This window comes from Prionailurus bengalensis, chromosome A2 (genome assembly GCF_016509475.1).
Source record: "Prionailurus bengalensis isolate Pbe53 chromosome A2, Fcat_Pben_1.1_paternal_pri, whole genome shotgun sequence".
Lineage (NCBI taxonomy): Eukaryota > Metazoa > Chordata > Mammalia > Carnivora > Felidae > Prionailurus > Prionailurus bengalensis.
The window spans coordinates 80,961,301-80,973,873 of record NC_057348.1 but is presented as its reverse complement, the minus strand read 5'-3'; the positions used below and the strand labels follow the sequence as shown (position 1 = coordinate 80,973,873).

The following is a 12,573-nucleotide window of genomic DNA, read 5'->3' as shown; positions in this document are numbered from 1 at the left end:
CCTGATTGAGTTTTGTGTTGTGTTAATGTAGATATTTTCTTTATATTGTGTATAGTGTTCATATTTAAAGTATATTTCTAAGTTTATGGGTTTTTATATAAAATAAATGCTTATATATTTACTCTTAATATATAACTTCCACAGAGATGTGCTATAGATATTTGAGAGGCAGCATATTGAATTGGTTAAGAGAACAGAATTGAGAACCAGACTACTTGGGTTTAATTCCAGGCTCAGCCACTTACTAAGCTCTGTAACTTCAGACAAGTTACTTAACCTCTGTGTCTTGGTTTTCTAAAAAATGGAATAATAGTAATGGACTTAACTCAGAGGGTTGTGATGAGGATTAAATCAGTTAGTATAGATAAAGTACTTAAAACAATGTCTGGCACATAGTTATCTCTAATATGGTATTTACGATAATGATGATGGTAAAGGTAAGTGAAAACACAGGAAAGATGACTAGTCCTAGATCTACCAGTTAACTTTACGGAGTCTCGTTCCATTATTCATAAAATAGAGATGGTATTATTTGTTTTTCCTATTCACAAGATTGTGAGAATAAAATGAGTACTGTAAACACTTAACAGTATTTTTAATATGTTGTTTTAAATGGAGTGTCTATTTCTAAATAGTATCATTAATTTTAGTATCCTAAGTTTGGTACTGACAAACTAGAAATACATTCCCTCTGATGGTTGGATGAATTCATGACATGGTTGTCACTTGACCTCTCTTAGTCTGAGCTACAAAGCCACAGTACTTTCTTAAAGTTTGATTTTTATTATATATGTTGATTTATAGTAACTAAACTTATGAAAAACTTTCCTTCTTGTATGGAAAAGAAAATTAATTTATAGCAATATCTCTGTCAAGAAGGTATTAATTTTTGGATCTACTTTTTGTTCTTTCTTTAAACAGCTGCTTCTGTTAATAAGCAAGCTATACAGTTTAATCCAAAGAGTCTGTTTGTTCCCTTAACATTAAATAACTATAAATCAGAACCTCAACATTTTGCTATAAACTATGGTGTCCTATCTTTAATTGTTCTAGTCTGTATCTGATATAGCGCATCATATGTGGCCCTCAGTGAATTTTGAATTTCTTTGAAGTTAATTTTGTGGAATGATTGGTTAAAATAACTATATTATTGTAGTGGGGAAGGTGTGGTACTTTCACATGCTTTCATCTGCTTTGGTACAGCAGGGGAGGACATTTTTCTAGTTTTCTACAAAATAAAATATTTAGAGTTTAATGAACAAAGTAAATCCTTGACCATTTCCAGATACTCATAAGGAGTCTCATAAAGGCTTTATTTGGTTGTGGGGAGAGTCTAATCAAAAGTGCTCCTTTGCTAATTTAATTAAGTTTCAAATATTCTTTCAGTATTTATCTTTTGTTATTGCCTAAACCAGCCTCACCATCTATAAAAAGCTAGAGTGTCCCTCCTTGTCTGCTTTATGGAAATACTTGGAGAGTTTGAAGCCATGCATAAAGCAGCTTTTCATGAAGAAACTTTGTAGGTAAAGGACAGATTTTTTTCAGGAATTTTACACCTATGCTATAACACTGAGGAATGTGAAATATCTATGTTCTCGCAAATTTGAATGAATTGTAGGTAAAATATCTTTTTTTGACTAGATTTAAAGTGAAAATTCCTATGAATCTATAATTAGCTTAAAAGAAACTGTAGAGGGGCGCCTGGGTGGCGCAGTCGGTTAAGTGTCCGACTTCAGCCAGGTCACGATCTCGCGCTCCGTGAGTTCGAGCCCGGCGTCAGGCTCTGGGCTAATGGCTCAGAGCCTGGAGCCTGTTTCTGATTCTGTGTCTCCCTCTCTCTCTGCCCCTCCCCCGTTCATGCTCTGTCTCTCTCTGTCCCCAAAAAAATAAATTAAAAAAAAAAAAAAAGAAACTGTAGATAAGAAGCAATCAGGTGCATATTATATACTTACTGAAAGTTAAAAAAGGAAGTTATATATCTCAAATCCAGAGGGTGAAGTAATTCTAATTTGCTTCCTGGTGGAACCTCTGAGTGCTTTTCTTTCTCTTTTTTGTACTTACAAATTTTAGTATTCTTGAAACTCAATTCTTCTTATATAATATTTTCATTTTTTATCAGTTTTTGAAAAACGTATTAGGAGTGGATGACACTAGTGTGGTGATGATGTGTTGAAAATCGATCTTTCTTTAAACACCCCAGTGTAATACTTGAATTTGATGCCAGGCAAAATTGTAGCATGCCTTCCTGGTGATTCTGTTTCTATGTCAACATAAAAGTAATTAACACTCAGACATAATTAACACTCGACGCTTATAAAACATTTGTTTGAACTTTGATAGAGATGATTAGAAATTATTACTGGATATCTTCATTTTATATTGTGTTCAATATTTGAAACATAAATTCATACTAAATTTTGTTAGGGAAGCTTAGGGATAGATACAAAATTCTTTTCATTTTGTTTAATAGAAAGCTACTTTGTTATTAGATGTAAACTGGAAAAACTGTAGAATTGATAGTGTATTCACTAATTAACAGATGACAGGAGAAAATCATGATAGTACAATAAAATCAGATAAAATATGTGCTAAAATTAAAAACCTATTTATAATTTAAACAAATTTGAAATAGTTGGAATCTGATACAAAGGATCCAAAGGATATCTAGAGCAAACATCTTACTCAATGATGACGCTATATTGTAAGTTTTCCCTCTGAGAAGAGACATAAGTTTAGGATGCTTGCTATCTCCTTGCTTTTGTTCACTGTTGAGTTGGAGGCCTGAGCCAGATAATTAGGCAGGAAAGAGCAGGAAAAATGCATTAATATAAGGATTGGAAAGGAAGTAAAGAAACTATCACTTGCAGATAATGTAAATATGCATGTAGAAAATTTTTCTTAAAAATCAGGAAAATTATTAGAATTAGTGAGTTTAGTGAAGTTGTTGGATTTAAGATCACATACAAAAGCCAATTAGGATAAAATGAAGTTTAAAAAAAGATTTATAATAACACTTAGAAAATACCAAATAGGAATAAATTTAACAAAAGCTGAAGAACTCTACAAAGAAAATATAAAACATCATTAAGAGAAATTAAAGATCTAAATAAGTGAAGGAATTTAATGGGTCTATTCCACATTCCATAGAGAATACATTGTTGCTCACAATATTGTAATTAGAGCTAGAGAATCAACGTAAATAAAGTGATTGTGTACTGGGTAGTATCTTTTTATCTAGTTGCCCATTTAAATCTGAGGATACCATTTTGACTTTTTACCAGTCTTTGTTTTATAATGAACTGATTTTGAGTTTTTCTTTTGATAGACTGTGACCATAGATAAACTGCAGGGAAGTACAGTTAATATATCTACTGAAGATGGTTTGCTGGAAGCCAAGTATCTTTATACAGAATCATCATTTCTGTCTTCTGCTGCTGGGGATATTACATTAGGAAGTGTTCATGGTAAGATGACAAAGGCCTAATACATCTCAGACTCCATATAACATAAATTTTTAAGAGGTGACTCTTATTTCTCTTTAGTTGAAGAAGGATCTGCCATTAGGAAGCTGGCCTTCTAAATAATTAATGGCAAACTCATCATCTTTTTAAACAAACATAAAACAAAATGACTGATAAACTATTATATTTTATTTTGGCAAGATATTGACTATTATGCTGTTATATTTGAAGGTAATAGTAATTCTGGTTTTTAATGCATTTCCTTTTGTTACTTATTTTTTCATTTATTTTTTGCTCAGCTGTGCCTTGAATAGTCCTAGTAATTTGTAACTCTTCATTTTTTAATAATGACTTTTATGTAGTATTGCATTTCTGTTAATGGCAGTGAAAAGTACTGTACTTAATATATTGAGTAGCTTTTAGTAGAAAAGCAGTTCTATACCAAGTCAGATGTTGACTAACACCCGTGATTAGAACAGCACTGATCTTTGCAGTGCTTTTTACCATATTTACATTAAATCCATTAATGTTTAATTTCTTTTCCTTTCTTTTAACTTAGATAAAATTGAATTTGGTACAGTTTGCCATTAATAGCTTACATGAGAGTAAACAGAGGCGCTTTTTTTGAGGAAGTCCTCAAAAAAACTCTTAAGTCTCTTGATTATTGATTACTTAAAGTGCTGAAATGGAAACAAATTGCTAAGGATAAAATAATTTGTTCCTTAAGTTTTGTAAAGCCTTTTATATTTACTGACCTTTAATATGAAGTCAGATACCTTTCCTTGCGTGGTTTAAATCTGAGTCAGATCTGGATCCTCTCTTGGGCTGTTGTCCTCAGGTTGGGTTTCTTGAAAGCAGGCGCTGAGATGGAAATTCGAGTGCAGCACATTTACTAAGGAGGCGTCTTGGAACCAATGCTGTGCAAAGGAAGGAAGCCCAATTTCTACTGGAAAAGTTGGACCTGATGCAGCCACAGCAGTCCCAAGGGGGAGCTCTAAAGCTGGGGTGGTCCTCAGAATTGTCTCAAGTTGAGGTGAGGGAAGCTAGACCTTTAGATCCCCAATCATTAGATGCAAGATGCCCCAGGAAGGAGTATGATTTTGGGCCAAGATGGCTCTTTTCAGCTGAGGTAATACCCTAAGAGGGCTGACAGCCGAGGGCTGTCTGCCAGCAGTTCTCCCATCAGCTAGGAAAATAAGCCCTCGGGTGTAAAGGGGTTCTGGATGACAAATCATAGCATTCATTGAAGTTATACTTATTGATTCATTCAGTACACATATTGACCACCTATTGTGTGCCATACTTTCAGACATCAAGGGTACATAGTTGGGCAGGAGATGATCCCTATCCTTAAAGAACTAGTGGTGTAATCAAAGGATTGAATGTCATCTTCTTTATTTGTAATACTGGTACAGCAGTGAGAAGAAGTAAGGGAAGGGAAAATTTGATCCATTTGCCACTGTAGAAAAGCTTACATGTTATACAATCCTGCTTTCCTCCATCTGGTCCTTGGCCCACAATCTGCTTTGGTTTTTCAGTGATAGTAAGTATGTAAAAGAGAAAGAAATAAGAAAGAAACCCTCCTATTAGTCACACCAGTGTCTGCCTACTTTTTAATCACCTTTCAGACAAGCCTACGTTTCTTGCCTCTCTCATGCTACCCTTATTTCCATCCTTGTCCTAAAGGACATCCTTGTCATGTGAATGTGCTACTGGAGTTTGGAGTTTGGAGGTGGGATGGGTATGAAAGAACAGGCAGTGTTCTAGGCCTACATCCTAGTTGGTGAGAAGATCAGAGTCATGACTAGTGAAAGGAAGTCCCTATGTTCTAGCTACTAAGATTTCAGTAAGGAGGAATATCTTCTGAAGATCATCCCAAGCTGGAATTCTGAGTATATATTGCAATGAATTCTTTTTTCTTCTCAATGGGGATGGTCATATAACGCAAATTATATTTTGGCTATATTTAAACAAGCTGGCTTGGGAATCTTAAAACTTGTTTTTATGGGAAAATGTGTTGCTACTTCTAAATGTCTGGCTTACAGAAAACAAATTTGGGATTCATTCTAAGACCTGCCTATCTAGGATTTATTTAGTTTGGCTTCCTTTTCCTTTAACAAGGCTTAAACTGATTTTTTTTTTTTTTTAGATTTTTAGCAACCCAACATACAGATGTTATAAAAAAGCCATTTTTACCACAAATACAATGTCAGTAGCTGTCTAGTTGTCTTTTTTGATAGATTTACCAAGAAATATTAGTTCGGAGGTCTTGGTGTCAGTGGGTGGGTGGATGGTTTGAAAGAAAATTGAAAAGAAACGTGTATTGAGTGCCAAAGTGGACCAGCGCCTTTCACTGAATGGACATTTGGCTGTTTACAAATGAAAACAAAACTTAGAAATGTCTAATTGTTTTCTCTCCATTACAAGTTAATTAATGGAAGAGCAAGGATTTAATCCAGGTTTCTTGACCTTCTAGGAGATATTTGTAAACAGTGTTCAAACAAATCTGTGTAATAGCCATGGTGAACCCAAATGCCATCATTGCCCTGAGGGATTCCTGGCATGCTCTGGAGATGTTTCCTCTAGACAAACAGCACTACCACACAGATGGACTGTTTCAGCTATGTTCTATATCGTAAACTCCAGTTTCAGTAACATTTGTGATGCCTTAAGACATCTGGAAAAAATGTGGATGTTCTGTACAATGTTTCGGTTCAACTTAGTCTCATGGAGATATTTAGGAATTCAGTTTATTCCATAAAAGTGCTCTCTTCAGTGTATGGTTTCTAAGGCTTCCATAAAGGAAGAGAGAGCATGAAATTTATTTCTTGTATATATTTTCTGTCTGTTCATATAACCTGATGGCAAACCAATACCCAACACAGTGTTAAGTACTTAGAGGATGCCCAGTAATGAGAAAAGGGATTTTGAAAGCAGTAATATGTCTTTTCTGGCCTTGCAAGTTGACTCCTAGATGTAGAGAAGAAGAAAAATCTATCCTAATGGTTTTCCAAATGGAATTATTAGGTATAGTTAACTATATATTCTAGATAAGAAAATGAGTAAGCTAATTGACTAATGATATTCACTATTTGTAAGGTTGGTTGAATCATATATATTAGGTATGTATGTCTTCTAATATAAAAGAAACTAGTTTATTCGTTGATTCAACAAATATTCCCTACTCTCTTGGCACTAGCAATCTAGGAGAATAAGTAGTTGGATAGTTTGTACTTAGGTATAAAATTTTGGGACAGTTTACTCTCTTGATTTCCTTCTAAATTATCAAAAACATTAGATATTATGTGAATTATGTTTTATTATATTCTGCTATTTGAATGTTTATTATTTTAAAAAGTCCTCTACATGTATGTATAAGATATAAACATATTTTTATATTTAGTATTCTACTAAATATGTTTTTAAAATATAAATATATATAATCTCCTGACTCTAAAGAGAAACAGAAGCTTCCTTGAGGTGGTTTGCTGGGGTTGGTTTTTATTTATAAGATAATTTAAACAATTAATGAGAGTTTAATATGTAGGCATACTCAGGGCACCTGAGTGGTTCAGTTGGTTAGATGTCTGACTCTTAATTTCAGCTCAGGTCATGATCACACAGTTGGTGAGATTAAGCCCTGTGTTGGGCTCTGTGCTCAGCACAGAGCCTGCTTGAGATTCTCTCTCTCCCTGTCTCTCTGCCCCTCCCCTGCTCTTGGTCTCTCTCTCTCTCTCTCTCTCAATAAATAAACGAACACTAAAAATAAAATAAATATGTAGACAAACTCATGACAATTGTTTTAGCATTTTATATTTAACTTATGTTAGTACTTGGAATAAGTTATCAATGAATAAAAGTATACTTTAAATATTTAGCTTCCCCATGTAATTTAGGGTCTTATTTTAGGTTCTTTGGGAATATACATAGATAAATAAATTACTGAGCATTAGTTCTCTAATTTTCTCTCTACTCAACTACTTTGGATTTTAGAAACTCCCAGAAGTAAAAGTTCCATTAGCTATACAAGCACAGTTGATAACTTTGATATCACTCAGAATTTCATAAAGAAATGTCCGAATTTGCTTTAAGAAATGATTTTTAGTCACTGGTGAATTTATTAATCTGTCTTGTGAATTTAGAAAGATAGAAACAATACAAAATTTCAAAATACAAGCTTTTATTGGATAAAATAGAACTTTTCATGAAGTTCATGAACATGCTTTGTTTAAATTCTAGGATTTATTATTTAAAGTCTTTTGTAAAGTTTTGGTTTGATTTTCATTTTGACATATGACAATGTTATGTTAATGTTGACTCTGGACACTTAAAACTTTTTAATATAAATACTAGAAAGGAATTGCTTGCTTTATGGTACAGACAGCATAAATTTTGGGGGGGATTTAGACAATGTGATACATGCTGTATTTGGACTCAGTTCCTTAGATGGACTTGACTCTCTCTGTAAAAGTGATGCTGCCATCTTCAGTGTGTGGTTTCCAAGCTTCCACGAAAGGAAGAGCGATTAGAGGTTCATGCAAAAAATTTCAGAAACCAAACCTAAAAGTATATATATTGCTTCTGCCATATGTTTTTAGCCAGAATATTTCATTTTATTTAATTAATTTATTTTTATTATTTACTTTTATTGTTTAATTTACATCCAACTTAGCTAGCATATACTGCAATAATGATTTCAGGAGTAGAATCCAGTGATTCGTCCCCTACGTATTAACATCCAGTGCTCATCCCGACAAGTGTCTTCCTTAATGTTCCTTGCCCATTTAGCCTTCTCCCCACCCACAACCCCTCCAGCAACCCTGTTTGTTCTCTATATTTAAGAGTTTCTTATGTTTTGTCCCCCTCCCTGTTTTTATATTTTTCCTGCTTCCCTTCACCTACGTTCATTTGTTTTGCATCTCAAATTCCACATATGAGTGAAGTCATATCATATTTGTCTTTCTCTAATTTTGCTTAGCATAACACCCTCTATTTCCATCCATGTTGTTGTAAATGGCAAGATTTCATTTTTTTTTTGATTGCCGAGTAATACTCCATTGTGTGTGTGTGTGTGTGTGTGTGTGTGTGTGTGTGTGTGTGTACACCACATCTTCTTTATCCCTTCATCTGTCGATGGACATTTGGGCTCTTTCCATACCTTGGCTATTGATAGCACTGCTGTAAACATTGGGGTGCATGTGTCCCTTTGAAACAGCACGCTTGTATTCTTTGGATAAATACCTAGTAGTGCAATTGCTGGGCCATAGGGTAGTTTTATTTTTAAATTTTTGAGGAACTTCCATATTGTTTTCCAGAGTGGCTCCACCAGTTTGCATTCCCACCAGCAGTGCAAAAGAGTTTCCCTTTCTTCACATCCTCGCCAACATCTGTTGTTGCCTGAATTGTTAATTTTAGTCATTCTGAATGGTGTGAGGTGGTATCTCATTGTGGTTTTCATTTGTATTTCCCTGATGATCAGTAATGTTGAACATTTTTTCATGTGCGTGTTAGCCATATGGATGACTTCTTTAGAGAAGTGTCTGTTCATGTCTTTTGCCCATTTCTTCACTGGATTTTTTTTGTTTTTGAGGTGTTGAGTTTGATAAGTTCTTTATAGATTTTAGATACTAACCCTTTGTCTGACATGTCATTTGCAATTATCTTCTCCCATTCTGTCAGTTACCTTTTAGTTTTGCTGATTGTTTCCTTCACTGTGCAGAAGCTTTTTATCTTGATGAGGTTCCAGTAGTTCATTTTTGCTTTTGTTTCTGTTTCCTCCGGAAATGTGTTAAGAAGTTGCTACAGGTGAGGTCAGAGGTTTTTGCCTGCTTTCTCCTCTAGGATTTGATAGCTTCCTGTCTTATGTTTTAAGTCTTTCATCCATTTTGAGTTTATTTTTGTGTATGGTGTAAGTAAGTGGTCCAGGTTCATTCTTCTGCATGTTGCTGTCCAGTTTTCCCAGCACCATTTGCTGAAGAGACTGTCTTTATTCCATTGGATATTCTTTCCTGCTTTGTCAAAGATTAGTTGGCCATATGTTTGTGGGTCCATTTCTAGGTTCTCTATTTTGTTCCATTGATCTAAGTGTCTGTTTTTCTGCCAGTGCCATACTGTCCTGATGATCACATCTTTGTAATATATCTTGAAGTCCAGGATTGTGATGCCTCCAGCTTTGGTTTTCTTTTTCAGGATTGCTTTGGCAATTCGGTTTTTTTTCTGGTTCCATACAAATTTTAGGATTGTTTAACAATATTTGTTCTTCTAATCCATTAGCATGGAATGTTTTTCCTTTTTTGTGTGTGTCCTCTTCAATTTCTTTCATAAGCTTTCTGTAGTTTTCAGTGTATAGATTTTTCACCTCTTTCGTTAGGTTTATTCCTAGGTATTTTATGGTTTTTGGTACAACTGTAAATGGGATTGATTCCTTCATTCCTCTTTCTGTTGCTTTATTATTGGTGTATAGAAATGCAATGAATTTCTGTGCATTGATTTTAAATCCTGCCACTTTGCTGAATTCATGGATCACTTCTAGCAGTTTTTTGGTGGAATCTATTAGGTTTTCCATGTAGAGTATCTTGTCGTCTGTGAAGAGTGAAAGTTTGACTTCCTCCTTGCTGATTTGGATGCCTTTTATTCCTTTGTGTTGTCTGATTGCTGAGGCTAGGACTTCCAGTATTATGTTGAATAACAGTGGCGAGAGTGGACATCCCTATCATGTTCCTAACCTTAGGGGGAAAGCTTTCAGTTTTTCCCCGTTGAGGATGATATTAGCGGTGGGTCTCTTCTTTATGGCTTTTATGCTTTTGAGGTATGATCTTTCTATCCCTACTTTCTTGAGAGTTTTTATCAAGAAAGGATGCCATGTTTTTTCAAATGCTTTCTCTGCATCTATTGAGAGGATCATGTGGTTCTTATCTTTTCTTTTATTATTGACGTGTCACATTGATGGATTTGTGGATATTGAACCAGACTTGCATCCCAGGTATTAAGCCTACTTGATTGTGGCGAATAATTCTTTTAACGTATTGTTTAATCCAGTTGGCTAGTATCTCGTTGAGAATTTTTACATCCATGTTCATCAGAGAAACTGGTCTGTAGTTCTCCTTTTTAGTGGGGTCTTTGTATAGTTTTGGAATCAAGGTAATGATGGCCTCATAGAATGAGTTTGGATGTTTTCCTTCCACTTCTATTTTTTGGAACAGCTTCACAAGAGTAGGTGTTAACTCTTCTTTAAATGTTTGGTACAATTCCCCTGGAAAGCCATCCAACCCTGGACTTTTGTTTTTTGGGGAAATTTTTTATTAATAACTCAATTTCTTTACTGGTTATGGGTCTCTTCAAATTTTTTCTTTCTTCCTGTTTCAGTTTTGGTAGTTAATATGTTTCTAGGAATTTGTCCATTTCTTCCAAATTGGCCAATTTATTGGCATATAATTGCTCATAGTATTCTCTTATTTTTGTTTGTATTTCTGTAGTGTTGGTTGTGATCTCTCCTCTTTAATTCTTGATTTTATTTAGTGGGTCCTTTCTTTTTTCTTTTGATCATACTGGCTAGGGGTTTATCGATTTTGTTAATTCTTTCAAAGAGCCAGCTCCTGGTTTCATCAATTTGATCTATTGTTTTGGTTTTTTTTTTAATTTAAATAGCATTGATTTCTGCTCTAATCTTTATTATTTCCCATCTTCTGCTGGTTTGGGGTTTTATTTTGTGTTCTTTTTCCAGTTCTTTTAAGGTGTAAGGTTAGGTTGTGTATCTGAGACCTTTCTTCTTTAGAAAGGCCTGGATTACTATACACTTTTCCTATGACTGCCTTTGCTGCATCCTAGAGGTTTTGGGCTGTGGTGTTATTTAAACTGGCTTCCATGAACTTTTTAATTTTCTCTTTAACTTCTTGGTTAACTCATTCATTCTTTAGTAGGATGTTATTTAGTCTTCAAATATTTGCTGTCTTTCCAAATTTTTTCTTGTGGTTGATTTCGAGTTTCATGGTGTTGTGGTCTGAAGATATGCACGGTATGATCTCAATCTTTTTGTACTTGTTGAGGGCTAATTTGTGTCCAAGCACACAAATCTATTCTGGAGAATGTTCTGTGTACACTCAAGAAGAATGTATATTCCACTGTTATAGGATGAAATGTTCTGAATGTATCAATTAGGTCCATCTGATCCAGTGTGTCATTCAAAGCCATTGTTTCCTTGTTGATATTCTGTTTAGATGATTTGTCCATTGCTGTAAGTGAGGTGTTGAAATCCCCTACTATTATGGTATTATTACCAATAAGTTTCTTTATGTTTGTGATTAATTGATTTATATATTTGGGTAATTTCATGTTGGGGGCATAAGTGTGTACAATTGCTAGATCTTCTTGGTGGATAGACCTGTTAATTATGTAATAATGCCCTTCGTCACCTCTTGTTACAGTCTTTATTTTAAAATCTAGATTGTCTGATATAAGTATGTCTACTCTGGCTTTCTTTTGGCAACCATTACCATCATAGATGGTTCTCCATCCCCTTACTTTCAATCTGAAGGTGTCTTTAGGTCTAAAATGGTTCTCTTGTAAACATCAGTTAGGTGTATATTGTTTTCTTATCCTTTCTGTTACCCTATGTCTTTTTATTGGAGCATTTAGTCCATTGACATTTAGAGTGAGTACTGAAAGATAGGAACTTATTGCCATTGTGTTGCCAGAGTTTCTGGTGCTGTTCTCTGGTACTTTCTAGTCTTTTGGTCTTTTTTGTTTTGTTTCATCTTTTCTCCCTAGCCAGAATATTTTAAATGACTTTATCGAACTGCAAGAGGCTGAGATTGAGAGTTTAGCTGTGTTCTAAGGCAGGAGAAAAGCCACAAATATTAGTGGGCACTGGCAGTCTTTTTCATGTCTTATATTTATAATTGATCTTTCTCAAACTTCTATGAGCTCCTCCTTTTCCCATTCCCTTGGTATTCTCCAAGATTTCATGCTGTTTTATTGTTGTTTTGCTTCTTTCTTTTCCTTGGGCATCTTATATGCTTTTGAGTCTTAACTACTCTTGTATTCTGGTAATTCAAATCTGTATCTCTAGCCCTGACTTCTGACTTATACATCCATCTGCTTGGTAGATATAGCT

General features: G+C 34.5%; 1 protein-coding gene across 2 annotated transcripts in view; it reads left to right on the top strand.

The window, feature by feature from the left end:
- The window catches only part of FAM185A (family with sequence similarity 185 member A), a 76,344-nt gene that overhangs the window by 18,392 nt on the left and 45,379 nt on the right, over positions 1-12,573 (top strand). For both annotated transcript variants that reach the window (XR_006298469.1, XM_043588676.1), the window contains exon 4: positions 3,326-3,464. Coding sequence is in view for 1 of the 2 variants with exons in the window: in XM_043588676.1 (XP_043444611.1) it covers positions 3,326-3,464 (139 nt within the window). In the remaining variant the exon portion in view is untranslated. The remainder of the gene's footprint in view (positions 1-3,325; positions 3,465-12,573) is intronic.